This window comes from Peromyscus californicus, unplaced genomic scaffold (assembly GCF_007827085.1).
Source record: "Peromyscus californicus insignis strain IS unplaced genomic scaffold, ASM782708v3 Scaffold_1__1_contigs__length_55948999, whole genome shotgun sequence".
Lineage (NCBI taxonomy): Eukaryota > Metazoa > Chordata > Mammalia > Rodentia > Cricetidae > Peromyscus > Peromyscus californicus.
The window spans coordinates 28267918-28289570 of record NW_026294492.1 but is presented as its reverse complement, the minus strand read 5'-3'; the positions used below and the strand labels follow the sequence as shown (position 1 = coordinate 28289570).

General features: G+C 44.6%; 1 protein-coding gene across 2 annotated transcripts in view; it reads left to right on the top strand.

The window, feature by feature from the left end:
• Nucleotides 1-48: 48 nt before the first annotated feature.
• Nucleotides 49-21653, top strand: part of Fez2 (fasciculation and elongation protein zeta 2) — a 41378-nt gene continuing 19773 nt past the window's right edge. For both annotated transcript variants that reach the window (XM_052746303.1, XM_052746302.1), the window contains exons 1-5: nt 49-337; nt 4638-4746; nt 13006-13122; nt 14993-15134; nt 16971-17239. In XM_052746303.1, the coding sequence (XP_052602263.1) occupies nt 87-337; nt 4638-4746; nt 13006-13122; nt 14993-15134; nt 16971-17239 (888 nt within the window). In that variant the 5' untranslated portion in view covers nt 49-86. The remainder of the gene's footprint in view (nt 338-4637; nt 4747-13005; nt 13123-14992; nt 15135-16970; nt 17240-21653) is intronic.

The following is a 21653-nucleotide window of genomic DNA, read 5'->3' as shown; positions in this document are numbered from 1 at the left end:
AGTGGGCGCCACCAGGGGGCGTGGCCCGACAGCGACAGGGCGTGGCCGTCCGGCCCGGGGCGGGGTGCGCGCCGGCAGCGGGCGCGATGGCGGCGGACGGGGACTGGCAGGATTTCTATGAGTTCCAGGAGCCGGCCCGGAGCGTCCAGGACCAGGAGAACTGTAACGCGAGCCCGGAGGCCGGAGCTGGGGCCCACGCGAGCGGCGACAGCTTCCCGGCCTTGGCCTGCAGCCTGGAGGAGAAGCTGAGCCTGTGCTTCCGCCCCTCGATGGACGCCGAGCCCCCGCGGGCCACCGTGCGGCCCATCACCGAGCGCAGCCTCCTGCAAGGGGACGAGTGAGTGCGGGCCCGGGAGCTGGGCGGGAGCGAGCGGGGCCCTTCCCTCGCCCTGCCCCCGTCGCTGCCGGGAGTCCGAGCAGGCCCCGCCCCGCGCCCTCCTTCCTCCTCGGCCGCTCCCAGCCCCGCCCCGAGAGCTGCCCGGCCTGGCCAGCTGGAGTTTAAATGCCCCGCTGCTGCCCCTGCCTTCCCTTGAACCCTCCTGCAGACCCCTGTGTGCTGCCTTGTAGGAGACCCTGCCTCCTGCGGCACGTGTGGGTCATTATTCATTCATTCACTCCACTCGCTTCTGTTAAAGCCCCCCGCCCAGGGCTTGGCCCTGGGCATTCCCAAAGTGTACCTTGCTCCTCTTAAGTAGGACATAAGGCGGGATGGGGCATAGGTGTGTTAAAAACACAGGTTTTTGTGGGTGTGATGAGTGCCTGGATAGATATTTCTACCGGGTATGGGAGATTTCAAAGGGGGTGTCCGAATGAAGAATTTCAGAGAGAAAGCCACCCGCACATTGAATCCTGATGGAGTTAGGTGCGAAGGTGCAGGGGTGGGAGGTACCATTGAAGTCCCAGAAGTCTGTTGGGACCACGACAGCAAACTGCCATAGAGGCAAAAAGTGAAGGGCGTTAGTTACTAATGACAAGGATCCAATAGTGTATGGGGAAGACCAGTGCACTCAGGCAATGGCTACGGAATCTTCTATTGTGATTAGCGTCAGTGAGGACATTCACAGGGGTTGATGAGAGCACTTTATCTAAACACCTTGACCCCAATGATCGTTTGGCGAAATGAAAGTTGTAATTATGTACCATGGTTTTGCCCCAAAAGATAGTTAAAAAAAAAAAAAAGAATGCTGAGAGCCAGTGAGCTAGAGTGGTTTGTTTTTAGGGAGAGAGGAGGTCCTAGGGAGGCCGGAAGTGAACCGAGTCCTCTCAGAAGGTGATGAGTGGGACTTGTTTGCAAAGGGGTGGAGGGACGAGAGGTTAGTGGGGAGGAAAACTTAAAAACCATTTTTATTGCATTTGATTAATTTTGTGTGAGTGTGGGTGGGTGGCTGCAGCAAGCCTGTCAAGTCAAGTGACCACGTGTGGGCAGTGATTCTTTTCCCCCCTGGGTCCCCAGCGTCATTGGTCTCAGTGGCAGGCACCTCCACTGCCATGTGAGGAATTCTTGAGTGATGATAATTATGAAAAAGTTTTTTTTTTTTTTTTTTTTTTTTTTTGTTTTTCGAGACAGGGTTTCTCTGTGTAGCTTTGCACCTTTCCTGGAACTCACTCAGTAACCCAGGCTGGCCTCGAACTCGCAGAGATCCGCTTGGCTCTGCCTCCCGAGTGCTGGGACTAAAGGCGGGCGCCACTGCCGCCCGGCATGAAAAAGTTTTAATTCCTCAAGGAATTAGGAGATTGGTCAAGGAAGAGCAAGGAGAGAGAGGGCGAATGTAAACATGGATGAAGAGCTGTGTTCCAACGCCATTCTTTTGTAATTGTTCCTTTTGCCCCAGGGCAGAGGAGGGATACGTTTATGCTGGGATTTTTAAGTGCAGAGATAGGCTTGCAGAGCATAACAAAAGGTGACTTTTGTGGAATTTCCCAAAGGGAAGATAGCTTCATATATGTGTAGATTTGCACACTTTAATTATGGAGACGTACTGCCTCATCTGGATTTTAAAATTATGAGTAACTGACTTAAAACAGACGAGCGAGGCTCGCACTAAGATTCTTAGAAGACCTATTTTTGCTTCAGCTGGACATTCTGGAAAGTTTATTTCAGCCTGTGCTTCAAACTTAGGTGGCTGTAAAATCTAAGCTATGTTGTTGCCCTTTCCTGTTTTGTTTCTTGTAGCCCAGGCTGGCCTTGAACTTGCTATGCAGCTGAGGCTGACCTTGACCTGATCTTCCTGCTGCCCTCAAGTGCTGGAATTACATGGCATAAGCCACTAAACCTTTTGGCCTTTTGTTATTATTCCCCCTCCCCTCAATTTGGAGATCGAGTCTTGTAGCTCATTTTTGTAGAGGAGGTTGACGTTGAACTCCTGATCTTTCTGCCTCTACCTCTTGAGTGCTGAGGTTACAGGTGTGAGCTAACACACCCAGTTTTCTGTGCTGTGGGGCTTGATTCCAGGGCTCATACAAGCTAGGCAAGCATTTTAGCATTTGTGCTTTATCTTTCAAGCTACCCCCACCCCCACCCCCAGCCCTTTTAAGAGGTAGGGCTCACTTCTTTGCCCACTTGAACTTCGCTTTCAGTTTCTGTCAGTATGGATTGCAGTCACCTGCTGAGGGCTTCAGGACAGTGTCTCCTGGAGCCAGGGTCTATAGGACTTTGGCTAGGAGGGAGTTCTTCCACCAGCTGTTTATGACGGGTCATAATATTTATGATAAAGACAAGGCAGCTCAGAGGTCTTGACCAGAGAATTCTGGAAATCTTTGAGGGAAGTTGGTCTGTCCTTCCAGCTACAATTGTTCTGACCTTGGGAGAGAGCACACGTCTTGTTTATTCTTCTTTCTTGGAAGCTAGAACCCACAGCTACTCCTTCCAGGAGAGATACTCCACTGTCTTTGTCTTAGAGCTTCTTTAAAAAGAAGGATGTCACCAGCAGACAAAACAACTCCTCCAAACCTGGGACGCCTCACCTTCTAGAATAGTCTGTGTCCCTGGCCAGGATTAGGTATATAGTCGGTTGTTAGCGTTTGAACAGTTGTGGCCCAGAATGGTCAAACTCAGCAAGGAGCTGCTGTTGCCTCCAGGTCTAGTTCATTGACACTAGAGACCATCAGGTTCCAACTGGGAGGCAATCTGAGTGAGCCTTACTTATGGGAGATGTATAGGGTGATAGGTCCCACTTCCTAGAGCTTTTGGGCTTCGTGTTTTTTCTTGAGGTTGATTTGGGTTTGGAAGCTCACATACCCCTTGGGGTGTTATGCTTCTGGCAGCTTCTATTCTTAAGTCAAGTTTGTTGCTTTTCCAGTTTTAAATTTAATTTGTTACGTTTTTGTTTTTTTTTTTCCCCTTGCTAGGATTGTTTGTATCCTGATCGCTGACAAACTTGGGGGGAAAAAAAGGTTTATCTGAATATTTCATGACTTATTATTTACAAGTAGATAGTTGTTACAAATTTTAACTTTTAAAAAATGTGACATGTTAGTGTAGTCTCCCTGTAAGTAGCTCAGATGTGCAGTGTTTAACCTCACTTACCCTAACTAAATTTCATCTTGTTGATACCTCTGAACTTATGCTTCCCCCCCCCCCCCTATAAAACATGTCTTACTATGTTGATTATTATTTTGGTACCAAGCCCTGAATTTTGATCATGAAGTCTGTTGTCTTTGTTCATCGTGGTTTGTGATATTTTTCAATACGATTTGTTTGAATTAATGCTTAGAAGCTGGAAAAGGTGCCTGCCTCATGTCTAAACTTGATTTTGTAGCCGGGCAGCTGATACCCAGGCAGGTTAAGGAACTTGGCCAAAGACTGGCTCATTATTTGAGGGAAAATGCCCCTTCATTTTATCCCATCACCCCCAACCCCAGATACTGTTTGATAAGAAGGTGGGTAATTGTGTTGACTGTATGACCTGCCTGCATGCATGTGATCCCTCTATCTTTCCCCTTTCATGAGCCTCAGTCCTTATCCTGTTACTTTACAAATAGATATTAAACCCTCTTCTCACACGGAGACCGAATCCTTTCTCCAGAAAATATAGAATGTCTTTGGAGAGCACAGTGTGTTTACTTTGTCTGTTTCTGGAGACAGTACTGAGATTTTCCGTGTTTCCTGGCTCTTCACTTGGAAAATGAGGATAAGAAAGGTTTCTGCTTCTAATGTTGTTTTTGAGGATTAAACGAGTCTGTATATTTTCATGTGTATGTGTGTCTATATCTCCTTTCTATCTACACTGCTTGTTTGTTTTTTTTACATTTAGTTATTGTGTGTGTGTGCCTATGTGCTCTGTGATTCTCCTGTGTATGTGCCCTATAAACTTTGAACAGTGTCCTGCACATAGTCCAATTATGATTTTTTATGACTCTAGTTCTGATGATGTTTTTCTAAGAAATGATGCACCTTCTGTTTTCTTTTTTATTTTAATTTTTTTTTTTTTTTTGGTTTTTCAAGACAGGGTTTCTCTGTGTAGCTTTGTGCCTTTCCTGGAACTCACTTGGTAGCCCAGGCTGGCCTCGAACTCACAGAGATATTTTAATTTTTAAATTATTTTTTTTATTCTGGGCCCTTTTACAATAGTACTGGATTTTCAACAAAAGCTGTGTAGAGTGTTACATTCAGTGACTGATGTTTTCTTCTGTTTAAGGATTTGGAATGCCCTGACAGACAATTATGGGAACGTCATGCCTATAGACTGGAAGTCATCCCATACGAGGACTTTGCATTTGCTCACTCTGAACCTCTCAGAGAAAGGGGTAAGTGAGGAACTGGACCAGAGTGGCTGCGTGCCCGGTCCTGATAGTGGGACATTGGGGGGCAGCATCTCTGAGCACACGTTTGGGGACCCGCCTCTTTCTTTCAAGCGACTGGCCGGTCCACTCCTGCCATCTTGTCTCCGCTGCTGTCTCTTCACTGGGTCAGTCTTGCCGTTCCTCCTGTGTTCATTTTTACACCAATGATCTCTGTTTCCTTCCGCTTATACAACTGAACTGTGATATGGTGAGAACACCCGGAATCCTACCCTTTTATTTAATATATTGGGGGTATTGGGATATCAGCAGGGAGTAAGTGTTATGTGATATAGTGATGCTAGGCATGACGTACATTCCTGTGAATATTGGGAAACCATTAAGAGACATTTCTGTTTTTGACTTTTTCTGTGCATATGTGTGTATGTACACTCTGAGTGTGTGTGTGTGTGTGTGTGTGTGTGTGTGTGTGAGTGTGTGAGTGTGAGCGCATGTGCGTGTGCATGCATATATACATCTGTGTGCATTTATATGGTGGTTGGCATCGGGTATTCACTTAGTCATTTTCCACCTTATTTTTTGAGATAGGGTCTCTTATTGAATCTGGAGCTCACTCATTCAGCTCAGCTGGTCACCCAGCGAGCCCCAGGTATCCTTCTGTTTCTCTCTTTCCAGCCCTGGAATTATAGGTTGCATTCCGCCATGGCTTTTATGTGGGTGCTGTGGATCTGACGTTAGGCCCTCATGCTTGTGTCTCCCCACTTTAGCACCCGATGTCTTCCCATTGCTGGTTTTTGACTTTTTAATGTATGTCCATCCTGATAGTGCCATTTGAAAATCCCTCAGGTAACAATTGTGAACACAGTGATGGGGGATGGTCAGAGGGAGGAGAATGACTTGAAGTAGACACTCACGGAGTTAAATTTGTTTAAAGCCGAGGAGGGGCATAGCCCAGTTATTTGAATTTCCGATTCCCTCTGCTTCAGGTTCTTCAGCATAGAACAGTGTAAGCTCATGTCAGATCCCCTGGCACACTCTGTTTCATTAAGTGTAATTGTGCGATCACTGGCCATGCAATGCTGTGGGGCTGTCAGGATGTTAAATAGTGTTGTTCATGTTTCATGACATGATTTTCTTACCTACGTGACTCGGAAAAGCCCGTTGCTTTCAGTTTCTGGTGGACTGTGGAATTCTGACTCTGTTTGCCAGAATCCCTGTAGCTAACCAGTCTTCACTGCTTCTTGCTGTCAGTAACCCCCTTAAGCTTTGCAGGTTGACCGGACACACATTCACTAAACAGGCCCAGAGCTGGATAGCCTTTGTTCCATCTTCTATTTATTTGGGGCCTGGCTGTCATGTGGGGCTTTGTCCAAGTTCCCTCCCTCTCCGAAGCTTCCTATTACTGTTTTAGCCCTCACTGAGCTCATGGAATTATACAATTTTAGAGTTGGAACGATCTTTAAAGGACACTTAATCCAGCCTCTCAGATGGGGAGAATCCCCACCTACAGCATCACTGACAGATGGTGACTTCACCATGGCCTAAATCCTTGCGCGGAAGAAAACACACTCCCATGTAGAAATCGGAGAGCCCTGTGGAGATGTGAACTTCTCCAGGATTGGTTTTCTGTCCCACTGAGGTTAGCCCTGTTGTCGCATGGGCACTAGTTCCCACAGTGTGGTGTCCACGTGTCTTTGTAATCATCACGGTGCTTTCTCACTAATCATGTTTCTGAGTCTGTCATTAATTAGATTGTGACTTTCTAGTAACCATCTCGATGCCTGGCACTTAGCGAGGACTGTGTAGCCTGTTTGTGGAGTAAGTAAATGAGTGAATGATCTTCTCACTGAGACTGTGTCCGGCATGTCAGAAATGGTGATGGAATTATTTTTTTCTTTTGAAAGGATCCTTGAGTATTTTTTTTTTCTGAGTATACTTTTTTTTTTTTTCCCCAAGACAGGGTTTCTCTGTGTAGCTTTGTGCCTTTCCTGGAACTTACTCTGTAGTCCAGGCTGGCCTTGAACTCACAGAGATCCACCTGGCTCTGCCTCCCGAGTGCTGGGATTAAAGGCGTGTGCCACCACTGCCCGGCCGAGTATATTTCCTTATTGACATTCTAAAAAAAAAAAAAAAAATAGCATCCAGCAGTTCATTTCATAGTTTGAAAAAACAGCGCAGTAGCGCCATGAATCAAGCACTCTGATCGAACTTCACTGAATAAAATATAAATCTTGTATTGTTGTTACTCTGTAACTCCACTCCTTTTGTTCCTCTGGATGCTGTTTGTAATGCCAGAGTAATGCTGTGGCCATGCTGGTGACTAGCAAAGACTTGCCATTTAATGCTAGGACTGAGCGTGAAACGCTTTACCTGGAAAGACTCAGGAGATTAAAATGGACAAGTGATAATCCATCAATCGATCAATCAATCAATCATGTATCGTGCTGTGGCTATTCTTTTGTTGAATAGAATTGAAACAGAACTCCCCTCCCCAGAAATATCATAGTATGTACAGAGTCCCTGAAGAACAAATGTGCAAATATTATATCAAAGCAATCATGTTACTCTTTTAGGTCATACATAATTAAGAAAAATTTCAACCTAGGAAAGTGGTATTATTTATCATCACCATTTTGGTGCTGATGATTCTTCCCATGACTGAATAAAATTTTACTTTTGGAAGCTCTCTTTAGATTAGCCTCGTTAAAAAATGGGATCTAGCCGGGCGGTGGTGGCGCACGCCTTTAATCCCAGCACTCGGGAGGCAGAGCCAGGCGGATCTCTGTGAGTTCGAGGCCAGCCTGGTCTCCAAAGCGAGTTCCAGGAAAGGCGCAAAGCTACACAGAGAAACCCTGTCTCGAAAAACCAAAAAACCAAAAAACCAAAAAAAAAAAAAAAAAAATGGGATCTATAAGGGCAATTTTTTTTTCCCCTCAAGAATAAGAGAATAATTTACTTTTTGTATTGACAACATTTAGGAAAACAATAGTTAGATGTCGTTTTCTTCCATTAACGGTTCGCATGGGTTGGGTCCTCCCTAGAAGCCTGGCATAGTCCACATTCTTGCATGGGCATGTTCTTTCTATCTGCTGTGTGTGCAGTTGAAGGCAGGGGAACTGGGCTCGGCTGTGTCTAACCCGGGCGTGGAGGAGTGCAGGGAAAGCTTGGCTCCGGGAAGGCACATTGTGCTTGGTGGGAGGGTGAGGAACGAACCCATGGCCATCAAGGTTAGCTTTCAGAGGCCTGGGCATGTCCAGCCCTGGCCTACCTCCCCTTGGTGAGGAGTGGAAAGGTGATCTGGGATCATTATTTCTGTTGTCATGGAAATTTAGTAGTACAGCATTCCTAGTGTGTTTGGAACCTGTTCTAAATGAGTGAGTGCTCTTCCTTAGTGTGTTTGTGCGATGGGATGCTTCTCTTTCGGCTTGGACTGTCTCTTGTGACTTGTCCCATTCCTTCTTGTGCAGAATCGCATGTTCTCTTCTCTTCCTCCTTCTCTTCTCCATCCTCCCCTCTTGACTGGGTCTTGAGTAGCCCAGGTTGGCCTTGAACTTGCCACCTAGCTGAGGATGAACTTGAACTGCTAGTCCTTCTGTCTCTGTCTCCCGAGTGCTGGAATCACAGGTGTGCACCACCATGCCTGGTGCAAGAAGGACTATTTTCTAGTGCATTTTGATATCTTGAAGAGTAGAAAGAGGACAAATATGATAATGTTTTATTCCTTAATGGTAATTTTAAAATTAAAACTTTATTTATGAGCCGGGGAAGAAAAAGAAAATTCTGATGTTCAGGCTACAAGGAAGGATGATGGGGCAGGGGAGTTTGAAGTGTGAACATCCTGATGACAGTTTATAGACCATGAGTGTCATATGCTCCAGTGATCACATTACGACCTTACCAATCCCCCCACCCCCAACTTCGTTTCTGTGGCCTTGGAATCAAGTGTCCACTCATGAAGAGCCTAGTCTAGTCTCGGAACCTTCCTTACTGGAATGAGTTCTTAAAGAAGTAACCGTCATCATTTAGTAGCGAACTCTGTGGAACTGGGATGTGGAGGCTGCTCTTGCCCTCCATCCTCCATGTCTAGTGCCACTTCTGACACCTTCAGCTGCTGCTTCTGGCTCAATTTTAGTTTCCACTGTTGCACTGTGCACACTGACCTTCCCAGAGGATAGAATTGCGCTCTTACTGTCCTCCACTCCCCACCTCCAACCCCCACACAGACTTTCCCTTCTCCTGCTCTCCCATGTAATCCTGGCAGAATCCCTGGTTACGTTCATCTTGACATTTTGTGTGTGGCATGATTATTTAGAGTCACACGTCAATCAGCCTCACAGGGTCATTTCAATAATATGCTAGTGGGACCCCAGGTTCTTCAGCTGTGGATCTGACCCCAAGTGGAGCTGCATAAGTGAATGTGGGCATAAGTGAATGTGGGCAAGTAAACATTTCTAACACACCCCACATCAATTTAAAATCAAATGGGTAATGAATCCACAGTGTTTCTGCCATGGTTCACTTGTTGCATCATGTGACTTTATTGCATCATGTGACTTTGCCGCAGCCTTGGTTCTGAACACACAGCAGGTGCACTTTGCCCTGCACATGCCACCACGCCCTTATTAATGTCACCTGTAACATCTTGGCTCAGATTCGAGACTATTCTGGTAAACATGCATTGCAGTGTTTTCACTGTGCATACAAGTTTTTTGTTCTTATAGAAGCATAATTGTTTGATCACAGGAACCAAGGACATGGTATTTTCTTGTTCTCATTCTGAGCCATGCAGGTATCACATCAGTGTATCTTCGGATTGTAATGTTAGAATGTTGGACTGTAATTACTGTTGTTTGAGTTTCTGACTTGAGTTCCATCAAGAATTGTTCAGTGAATTTTGGCTTAGGATCAGGACAGGGTTTCCAGTAGTCTCTGAAGTGGCCCTAAACATGCTTCTGCCCTTTGGTACTATATATTTGGCATTCTTAGCATTGAGGATAATTAAAATCCAAAACTTGATCGAGTCTGAAAAGCATTGAAGATATTTTGTGTCTTGGGATATCAAATTTTCAGCTAAGATTTAATTGGTATGCAAAAATAAACCTATACATGTACCTCACTAGTATGCAGATTTGCTTTCATTTGTAATTCATGGAAAAATACATGTTTCCCAAAAGAAGTGTTGCAGAATACATTTCTACATTTCCTTATGTCTTATTATCAGTAGATGTTTGATTTGTATTCTTAGTTTATATAGACCCCAGGGCCATGCAAAAATTTCTTGGGTTAAAAGGGGTGGTGAATGCTGGGCAGAGGTGGTGTATGCCTTTAATCCCAGCACTTGGGAGGCAGAGCCAGGCGGATCTCTGTGAGTTCAAGGCCAGCCTGGTCTACAAAGTGAGATCCAGGACGGGCACCATAACGACACAGAGAAATGCTGTCTTGAAAAACCAAAAAAAAAAACCAAAAAAACAAAAAAAAACAAAACGGGGGAGTGGGTGGCGAGTAGACAGTTGAAGAGACCTAGAGTAGACAGTTGAAGAGACCCAGAGTAGACCATCAGTGTCTTCTACTGATTTCTGTGTGCCTGTGCCGTGGCAGTTCGGTGAATCTCTCTCTTACCTTCCCAGACATCCGTTCGTGATTTTGACTTCCTCGGTCGTGGAAGAGTGACCTTTGCTCCTGCATTGTCTCTGCCCCCACGATTGTCTCCTTGTTTCCCCCCAAGTCTCCTGTGGGTGTCTTTCTGAGAATGCATGCAGGAAAGGTGAATTCTTTGAGTACCGCACATCTAGAAATGTCTTTATTTTTAGCTTCCGCCTAGTTGTTAAATTGGCTGGACGTTCGATTCCAGGTTCCAGGATGGGTTTTTTTTTTTTTTTTAAACAGGAAAATTGCATTGATTGTTTTCTGGCATCTGTTGTTGCTGTTGTAAATCCAAGTGATATATTAATTCCTGACCCTTCTTTTACACATGGTGTTCTGAATTTCACGGGGGTGTGGGTCAGAGACTGCACTGCCAGACCTTTCCTGGCCCAAGATGCTGTGAGAAACAGAAAGGAGAGGGGCATTGTCTCCAAGGGACCCCAGGGACTTGAGTCCGTGCTGACAGTAGACCTGGTGAGCTGCAGCCTTTCCCACCCGGCCATGGGAAAGCAGCATGCCTGTGGCTCCTGCCTATGCCCTTTCCCTTCACCGGCTTTATTCTGGCTGACATTCTTCTGCAAGCCCCTGTGTAAGGAACTGGGAAGGCTCTAGGGACCTGCATCTGCTCCATTGTATCCCGAACTTTAAATATATCCTATGTACTAGTAAATAACATCGTTTTCCAGATAAACTTCCCTTCCCCCAGTAGTGGGGTTTGAACCTAGGGCTTTAAGCAGGTTGTTTCAATACTCCACAGATGAACTAGATCCTGAACCTTCTTGTACTTTTCATTTTGAGAAGTTTATTACTAGATAACTAGAAGTTATCTAGACTGGCTGTGAACTGACTCGAGATCCTCCTGCCTCAGCCTCTCACTGCCATTACAGGCCTGTGTTCTTACATTTACATTAACAACACATTAACAACGTGTTAATTTAGTTATGCTAAATATATTATATTTACAAATGGGTGAGTATTCCATATCCAAAATGCCCGGGACTAGAAGTCTCTCAGATTTTGGATTTTTAAAAAATTGGGATATTTGTAGATACACACTGAGCTATTGAGGTGGGATCAGGTGTAAACATAATTACATTTGTTGTTTCATAAGTACCATATGTACATAGTCTGATGGCAACTTTATGTAATACTTTTGGTATACCTGTGTTTTGAGCATTTTGAACATTCATATGAGGAATTTTCCTCTGATGACATTGTGTTGCTTCTCAAAAAGCTTCTGATTTTGGGACATTTGATTCTAAAGGTTTTTATTTATTTACTTAAACATTTCAGATTACAGTTTCTTGGCCTTTTATATAATATAATAATTGATTAATATATCATCTTAATGATATACCATGTAATGTAATGGCATAGTTTTTTCTTCCATAGTCCTTGTCACCCCTTTGTTATCATGGTGTGTTAATTGTTCTTGGAGAATAGAGTTCTGACGTTAGTTCTGGTCACCAACAGAATAGTCCTGTGACAGTCGGTAAATGATTCGCAGCCTGCTATCTAGATAATCATTCCTTGACTCTGTTGAGTGTCCCCAGGTAGCTTTTACAGTTGCTATTGATACAAAATTCTCAGTATTCCTAAAGGGGCTGTTACATTGGGTTGGGTAGGCATAAGAGAAACTGACCAGGCATGATGCAGTACCCCAGGTGTGGCTACAGCGACTTGATGATATAATACCCCAGGCATGGCCACAGCTACTGGTACTTTAGCAGTCCCAAGATGAACAGGAAAATAGACAGAGAAGTTTCTAGAATCTGGAGAGATTAGCTGAGAAGAACGCTGCCTGACCAGAGCTGTGGTCTTTGATTCAGAGCCAGAGCTGACAAATGGCATTCTGGCAGAGAGGAAGACAGCAGGATGCGTGCCCAGCCCTCTCCTTCTCACCTTGCAGTCTCCTGATGTCTGTCAGAGATGTGGAACCCAGCTGGATGCCACAAGTCAAGGGCATCCTTAGATCTGGTCCATATGGTCAGCCTCCTGGATCCACAGCACAGCAGAAAATGGAGGCTCTTTAGCATAGTTAGGCTTAAAGGTGTTTTAGGAACTGAGAGATACTCTTCCTTCTTTTGAAAAGAGGGATGTTTGTTTTGAAGGGCTGAAGGTCTCATGGATAGGTCCTGCCTGCCAGGGTGTTGATTACTTTTATTCTAAGTATTTGAATATTAGGAAGTAGTTTGTAGATAGCTCTGTAGAATTGAAACACATGCCAGTTTGTTAACTATGTACTTGTTGCTACCTTCCATTCCTTCCAGTGCCTTCCAATTTGCTAATAAATACTGTTATTATTATTATTATTTTGTCTTCTATACAAGTGTTAGTTTTTATACAGCTCTTGTAGCTGCTGCTTCTGGAAAAATAGCTGTATGTTTGTGTCAGACCATAGGGGTGCATGCCACACCTTGTCATTTTAAAGTTTGTCCTATACTGTACTTCCTGCTGCTGGGGGAGTATGTAATGCATTGTGTGGCCTGGTCGAGGGTCACTACTGACTCCTTTCCAAGGAATAGCTCTGCTGCGCGTGCTTCCCAGTGCTGCTTTGGCACAGAAATGTTGACGTTTGCATCAGAAGGACTTGTTTTTAAATGACTGTACTTTTGTTTTCAGATGAGTGATGGCTTGCTCTTTGACACCTCAGATGAGGAGGAGCTGAGGGAGCAGTTGGATATGCATTCGATCATCGTCTCCTGTGTCAACGAGGAGCCCCTCTTCACTGCAGACCAGGTATGGAGGTGAAGCAGAGCCTGGAGCTGAGAGCCACGTCTTACCACAGCTGGAAATGATGCTTGTCAGAATGCCTGTGTTTGCCCTAGACTGTGTGGCTAATGCAGCTTTGACACTGAGTCTTCAATGGAGAGGTGAAAACACAGTATATGCTGTCCAAGGAATTGGGGAGATTTCCAGGCTAGACATTGTCTGTGATTGATTACAAGTTACTAACGGAGGGTTATTCCTTACCCCGCCCCCCCCAAAAATTGGGACTTTCTTACTTTTTTATAAGGTTACCCTAACATGAATGAACTGGACACTATTTGAGTTGATATTTTTGTCTGTTTTGAGGCAAGGTCTCATCATACAGTACTGGCTGGCCTAGAACTCCCTATGCAGACCAAGGTGGCCTCAAACTACAGAGATCCACCTACCTCTGCCTCCTGAGTGCTAGAATTAAAGGCTTGAGCTACCATGCCTGGCCGTGCCAGGCATATTTTTGTAAAACCTCGGGTAAGAATCTTTAACAAATATTACAAGTATCTGTCACGCACCATAGAGGGAAGCCAACATTATACCTGTGTAGTGCTGTAGTAACGTCGTCAACCCTGTGTTCATTGGCAGCCACTCCAGTGAGCCTTGTCATTTTCTGACTACTCCCCCCACCTCCACACTGTTCTCACAGTGTGACAGCAGAACTTCTTGAAATAAAACGTTCCGTGGCTACGTGGGCTGTGAATTCTGTCACGTTTTATTTTTAGGCAGGGCAGAGAAGGTCAGTAAGGAGATACGTGATGGCAAGGTCAGAGGGGTAAATGGACACGATAAGAATGTCCTGCTGATGGTCCCTGCTTTCCTTTGTGGTTGGATTGTTCTAGGCTTGAAAACTGTGCTGCTAAGGAGAGAGGTAATGCTATTTACAGAGGGCATGTAAATCCCGAAAGAGAAGTGACCCCAAGCAGGCCCTGTCTCCTCTGGAAACGAATTCTATCGCCTCCTGGAAAGTCTCATTGTACTGTTGACAGTCCTTGAGGGGAAGACTTTCCTCCTCCTTGGCACAGACCTTCTTGGGTTGGCTCTGCACCAGTTGAAGAGCTCCTTAGGAAGTTTGCTGATTCATAGATCCTGTCCAATGTACTCACGGCACTTTGTATCTTCATTGAATTGTATTTTTTTCTTAATGGTTAAATGCCCTCTCACCCGATTTTAAATATTTAGTACCTTCCTTCTGCCTTCCTTTAAAGTTTCTACTTCCCTTTTCGCTCTTAGAATCCGGGACCAGACAAGGTACAGTTGAGTCACGCTGTGTTTGACAGTGGGTGATGGTTGAATTAAAGGCTCGTGTATTCATTCCTTCTTACAGCCTCTTCCCCATCTGATTCTGGTTTTGGTGATTTAAAAATGCCCCTTTGTCTTTCACTGAATTAATAAATGAAATTCTTTTGCTGCTAGAGAGTTAACATCCTGCTTTATACATGGAAATTTTTATGAATATTACATTTTGTTTTATGTCAAAGTTTTGGTTACTCTAGATTACATGACAACATTACGTTGAGTGTGTGCATGTGGTTCACAGCATGTGGTGCACACACATTTTCCATCTTTTAACTATAATTCAGTCTGCATAAATCATGGCACCAGTTTTCAGATACGTGAAGATGTACAGGGGTCTGCTGAAATGCGATGGACATACCAGATCATATTCTGTTTAATTTTGCGTTCATATATTGTAAGTTCCTTTTGATAAGCTGTGTTCACTTTCACGTGCGCTTCCTGCACATGATAAGGACTTATGTACTTTACTTGGGTGTTCTGGTGAGTGCTGTGGTACAGTCGCCGCTTCTCTCGCATGCATTTATTAACAGCAGTATATGTGTTTTGGAAGGTTATTGAAGAAATTGAAGAGATGATGCAGGAATCACCAGACCCAGAAGATGACGAGACCCCCACACAGTCAGACCGGCTCTCTATGCTCTCCCAAGAGATCCAGACTCTGAAGAGGTCTAGTATGAGCAGCTATGAAGAGAGTAAGAGACCCTCCTTACCTCAGTCTCTGGGCTTTCTGTCCATGTCCAACACGTAATATCAGCGTCTCCAGAAAGCGTTCATCTTCTTGGGTCCTCTGGCTGTACAGTTCTCTGTACATACTTTGTCATTGTTCAGGACTGTGTTGTATTTCCTTCAGACCCTGGACTAGTTTTCTGGGGCTTTTGGAAGAATTTACTGCAGACGGGGTAGCTTCAGCAGCCTGAATTTATTTCCTGGTTGGTCTGACGGCCTCAGGTCCAAGGTTAAGGGTTGGTTGTTTCTCCTCCCTGGCCTGTGGGTGTCCATCTTTTCCCTGGCCTTCCATCTATACATATCTGTGTCCACATTTCATCTTCTTGTAAGACATAGGTCTCATTGGATTGAGCACCAGCCTTGTACCCCATTTTAACTTTATTTCTGTAAATATTCCAAATGCTGCTGTATTCTGCAGTACTTAGGGTTAAGACTTCAGCATGCATTTTTGGGAGAGACAGTTTAGCCCATAAAATGCAAGATCGTATGTACTTATTGAAAATAATTCCTATGTTGACAAATAGTTGTCTTTGATAGAGCTTTGAAGAGTTTTGGGAAGTGGAATTTTGTTAGAATTGGATCTGTGTTTGTATATGAGAACACTGAAATACTATAAATACTGTGTGGCTGGTTGTCACAAAGAGGTTCTGAATAATTCTACCCAGCATGGGACTGCTCTGTGCATCTGTGAATACCGCCATGCCTGGTTCCATGCTGGCTAACACCCCCGTTGTGATCTGGGTTTGTATTTGTGGCCTGACCGGAGGTCTGAGGCTGGGCTGCCTCAATCCCATTGTATTATGTGGCTTCTTTTTAACCTGTGGAAGGTCCTCTGACACACTACATTTCCGCCTCTGATGGGACGTAGCCACAGCTCTGTAGATAAGCCTTAGCATTGCTGGAGTCCTGATCCCAAAGCCCAGCGTTGATATATGGTGAGGTTCAGGAAGTATGTATTAGTTAGCTAACACTCCCATAACAAACAGTCCCTCAGACCGGGTGGCTTGGACTGTGGGCTTTACCTTCTCTCAGCTCTGTAGGCCAGGTGTTAAAATCCAGCTCCTTGGCTGGCAGATGTCTTCTCTGGGTTTTCATGTGGTCTGATTTGCCGTCTGTGCTGTACTCTCTTTGTTCTGGAAGGACAGCAGTTATATATAAAGTCCATCTAATACACTCATTGTCATTAGACGACCTTTCTGAGTCCTTCCCTCCAGCTCATCCAGTCTCATGGTGAGGGACAGGCATTAGGACTTCAGCGGTGCTCTGGCTCTCCCATGCCAGCTGGGAGACTGTCTTCCCACTTCCACTTCCGTGGACTGTCCCACCATTCATGTCCCCGATCTTGAGCCAGATTCACGAGAGGGGCCATGTAAGATTAAACAGGCATTTAGTTTAATCCTTTCCGATGGACTCCCCCTAGAACCCTGCCCGGTAGCCTGTCCCTGTGTGTCAGCAGGCAGTTTCTGTCCCTCCCCCCACCCCCACCCCCACCCCGGTCCCCCCTTCTGTGTCTGTTCGTTTCCTCACACCAGCCTCATGTCAGTCTTGGCTATAGTACTAGTCATGGGATGCTTGATTTAGGCACATAAGAAATAATTAGATTTTTTTCATTTCCGCTGAGTGGCATTGCTACTTACCTCTGCTCAGATCTGCCCACCAGAACTTCTTAGCTTCCAAGATGATCCCAAACTGTCAGCATAATTGCTTAGACTTGGATTTTGTTCTTTGGTTTAAAACACTCCGTTAAATGCCGCCTCGAAACAGGTGTCTTAGGATTCACTGCTCTTTGTTTCTGGCCACAGAAGTGAAAAGGCTCTCGGTATCCGAACTCAATGAGCTGCTGGAAGAAATTGAGACAGCCATCAAGGAGTACTCCGAGGAGCTGGTGCAGCAGTTGGCTCTGAGAGACGAGCTGGAGTTTGAGAAGGAGGTGGAGAACAGCTTCATTTCTGCCCTGATTGAGGTGCAGAACAAGCAGAAAGAGCACAGAGAGACAGCCAAGAAGAAGAAGAAGCTTAAAAACGGCGCCTCTCAGAATGGGAGGAACGAGAGAAGTCACATGCCAGGCACAGTAAGTGATGTTTGCAGGAGGCACCCAGTGCTGCCCCCAGGTCACCCCAGCACAGCCGGTCAGCGGTGGGTCTGGCAGGTCTCTCCTGTGTGAGAGTGGTGAGCCTCTGACCAGAGGGGACGCCACAGGGACGCCACAGGGACTCTTTGCTAGAGCGTGCAGCTTCTTTGGGAACGTGTTTCCTAGTGATGCTTATTGCCCTGTCTGGATACCTCAGCACCTGAATGTGTGATGGGGACGTCAGTGGAAGGTAGAGCAGGCAAAAGAAGGATGTCTTGAAGCAAAGAGGCCTGGCCAACGGTCACTCCTTACGACATCAGAACGATAGTAGTGGACTGTTGTGTTTGGCCAGCAGGCTCATGAGTGGTTTTATTTTCTTGTTTGTGCTTAGCTGTGGGGTTGGATTAGAAGACACGAAGAGGGTCCTGTTGGGGTATCTGAACTGTGCTGTGTAAACAGGTTCCTCCTGACTCATCAGAGGGTGTTGGTTGCAGCTGTGTGGCATTAGCTGCTTGGCTGTGTATTTAGCAGACCAGAATATTACTGACAGGTGAGAACATAGTGGTGTATTTGAAACCTCCAGGCTTCATAAAAGGTATTTTGTTCTCAGCATGATCCTTTTTCCAAAGTGATTTCATTGGTTAAAATTCATCACAAACATGGCCAGACAGTTCTCTACCATTTTTCCATGACCAGTTGGGGTCTTGTATATTCCCACCCTGACTTCGTGTGTGAACAAATGTTGGTTGTATTTTTAGAGTATAAAGGTTGGGTAAAGTGATCCATTTTTCTCAATCACGATATAACACGAGATATGTGTCACAAACTGGTCCTTATGGCTTAAAGTAATATCCATTCTCTCTTAATATATTAAGTCTTGAATGAAGTCTCATTGGCAGATGCTGATGGAATCCTAGGAAGAGAATCCAGGTGCTGGGTAGCTGGGTCACCAGTGAGTGGGTAATACATAATCTTACCACGTACTCCATTAGCCATACTGTGAATAACTTGTGAATGAATGCACATGTTTGTAGTGTGGTGTCCATTTGTAAAAATGTAGAAAGAATAAAACTTCTAAACTCACTTTGAAGGATTCAGGTGTGTTTAGTTTTTGAGAAAGTATTGATGGGAAGGATGCTTATTTAGTCATTTCTAGTGAGTATACTGAAGAAAAAAACATTTGTTTGACTATTCTGTCCTGGAAATTTTACTTTAAAATATCAGAGATAATATTTTCATCTTGCAGGTAGTATTTTAATGGAAATACACCTTTTAAATTGCCCTATTATGGCAGTGGGATTAAGTGAAATGCTTAGTTGCTAAACCCTCGCATGGGTGGGAATTTCTGCATAACTGCTGTTAGGGATTACATACACATCCTCTATTTATTGCTGGTAACACTTGGCTGAGAAAAACAGATTTATCCCTAGAGGGGTTTAGAGGTTTCTTTTTGTAATTCCCGTATAAATAGGGTTAGTGTGGACCCATTGTGTAATTTTGTATGGCGTTTATACCGAGAAGTGGATTTGGCCAGACAGCATGGGGTTAGAGTGAAACCTTTATTGGTCTTGAAATAGAGTCATATAAGACTGCATTTGTTTTTTCATAATATTTGAACTCATGAAGTTGCTTCCTGGTCCTGAGCTACTGTTTTGTGTCAAAGACTTCAATTAGGGCGGTAATGGCACGGCTCAACTTCTGGCACTGGGTTCCTGTGTCTTATTTTAGTCTCAGATGCCGGAGAACTGCTCCATCTGGAACAGAAACAGCCGGAACGTGGTGATTTTGAAGATAGTTACAGTGGCGCAAAAGACATGGCCATTTGGGTGAACAGATTACTAGAGGAATTACCATCTTTTCTTTCTTCCTTCCTTCCTTCCTTCCTTCCTTCCTTCCTTCCTTCCTTCCTTCCTTCCTTCCTTCCTTCCTTCCTTGTTTTTCGAGACAAGGTTTCTTGGTATAGTCCTGGCTGTCCTGGAACTCACTCTGTAGACCAGACTGGCCTCGAACTCACAGAGGTCCACCTGCCTCTGCCTCCCGAGTGCTGGGATTAGAGGTGTGTGCACCACCGCCCAGCCTCAGATACTTTCTATAACATGCAGCTGTGGCATGTAACTCAGTGAGCTGACTGTCATCAGCAATGCTAATTAAACAAAGGTGACCGCCATATACATGCCATGTGTTACCTGTTTTTCCGGTGACGTCACTATTTTCCCCCCAACACGTGCTGAAAAGATGATGGAATTTGAACTTTTCCTTAGACATGGAATGACTTCCTTTTGTTTTCAACAATGCTTTGGGACACATACACCGACTTACAGTAGGTGTAATATTTCTGTAGTTGCCAACTTGTTGTCTTAGGTTCAGACGATGAACTCTGATGAAATATCTGGGTGAGAAGAGAGCAGGGTTAAAGTCTTTAGGCATGTCTTGTTTCAAACAATTTGCTCAAGAAAAAAATTGGGGGGAGTGTTAGGGCTGCTACCTAGAACATTAGAAAATTTCATTACAGCATGAGATTTTATTAAATAGTAAAGGAAATAGTATATATTGTATAAAAGTGAAATGTTACCTTGCTTTGAGTCTTAATATTTAAAATAGAAATATTGTATAAGGGGGTAAGGGACAACAGTGTGCATTCATTTGGCAAGTTTGTGGAGTATCTTCCTGTCCAGGGACTGCTCGAGATACAGTGGGGACTGAACCAGGCCAGGCTTGTGATTGAGCACAGACTCTAAGGGAGAAGAATAGTAGGAAAAAAAAAAAATGAATGGCCGTTATGTCAGTGGAGGCAAATGCCGAGATTCTGTGCTGGATGAGGCTGTTGGAGCTGCTGCTGAGCCATTGTGGATGTGGTGGTTGTTTCTCGGCTGTGCCCAGTGTTTGGCAGAGGCTTCTCGGTCCCTTTCCCACTCACAGTTGGTAAGGAAGTTTGGAGGAGTCAGTCTTTTGGGGGAATGTGATTTGAGACAGCAGGTGCTTCGTGCTTCCTTGTCTTGTTTCGGGTACCTGGAGACGTACAGGGGTGGGTTGTAGAGACTGGCGTGGTGGAGCTTCTTCTACTTCTCAGTACGGTGACCTGGCTGATGACTTAGGTGACTGATGATTTCGCTCCATTTTTCTGCAGTGGACCTCCTTTCACCCCCCCTCCTGTTTTTTTTGTTTTTGTTTTTTTTTTTTTTCTTTTTAACCTTCAAAATCATGGCCAAGCATTGTCTTCCTTTCTTAGACCCTTCCTCAATGACTCCTCTTCAACACAGAATTGACTAGACCCCTCCTCTCTTGGGGTTAGTGTGATGCCTTTTAGTAGCCCAGAAATACCAGCTTTGTGTTTGCATGCCCATCTCTGTGATGTTTTCTTGAGGATAGGAAATTTAACTTTGCTGTCTTGGTATTTTGGGGTCCAGTATAAGGTATGTAGTACATTTCTGATGAATAAAGCAGAGATGAAGGAGAGACTTGCAGATCTGCATTAGTGCCTGGAAACAGGTCAGTGTCAAGTGACAGATCCACAGAGGCGAAGTAGCATATTAATCAAGGGTCCTGGGCTAAGAACTGTCTGGAATTCTGGTCCTTCCACTCTGGATATAGAGACTTTTGAGTTTCAGAGGGATTAAATGAAATACTATGTCTAGGATTAGCAAGTACACTGAATAAATGTTAGTTATCGTATATGACCACCTACTTGTTAGACATTCCCCAGGAGATAATGTTATAGGAATCTGACATTTATATTATCAAACCATGGTTAGCACAACTAGTTTACTGACATTGAAACTAATAGAATTTCTAAGTCCAACAATATGAAGTTTTTTTTTTAATTAAAAAAATTATTTATATTTTTAAGGATATGAGTGCTCTGCATGTATCCCTGCATGCTAGAGGAGGGCACCAGATCCTATTGCAGATGGTTGTGAACCACCATGTGGTTGCTGGTGTTTGAACTCAGGACCTCTGGAAGAGCAGCCAGGGATCTGAGCCATCTCTCCAGCCCACAATATGAAGTTTTAAGTGGCTAGGTCTTCACATTGTTAGCTATGTAGGAGAGACCATTTGCCAGTACCTCCCAGGACAGTGGGTATGATTAACCTTTGAAAATGTACTGACCAGGTAGGCAAGTAGTGGTTTGATCTATCGTATCCCTTCCTGGGTTTCCTATGGTATCATAATTGCGATGGTTTTTGTATCTGTTCATGGAGCGCAGATTCTCTGGCTACCGTAGTACTGTGCTGTGTTGTAATCTTTGGCTTCAGTCTCCTTGTCACAATGCAGGCTCCTTAAGGGCTCATTTGCAGTTTATGAGTACCTCACCTCATCTCTAGTGTGTACAGATTGATTCCCAGGAGATTTGGATTTTGAATTTGAATTAGTATTATTCCCCCAGGAATTTTTTGGGGAGGTGGGGTGGACCAGA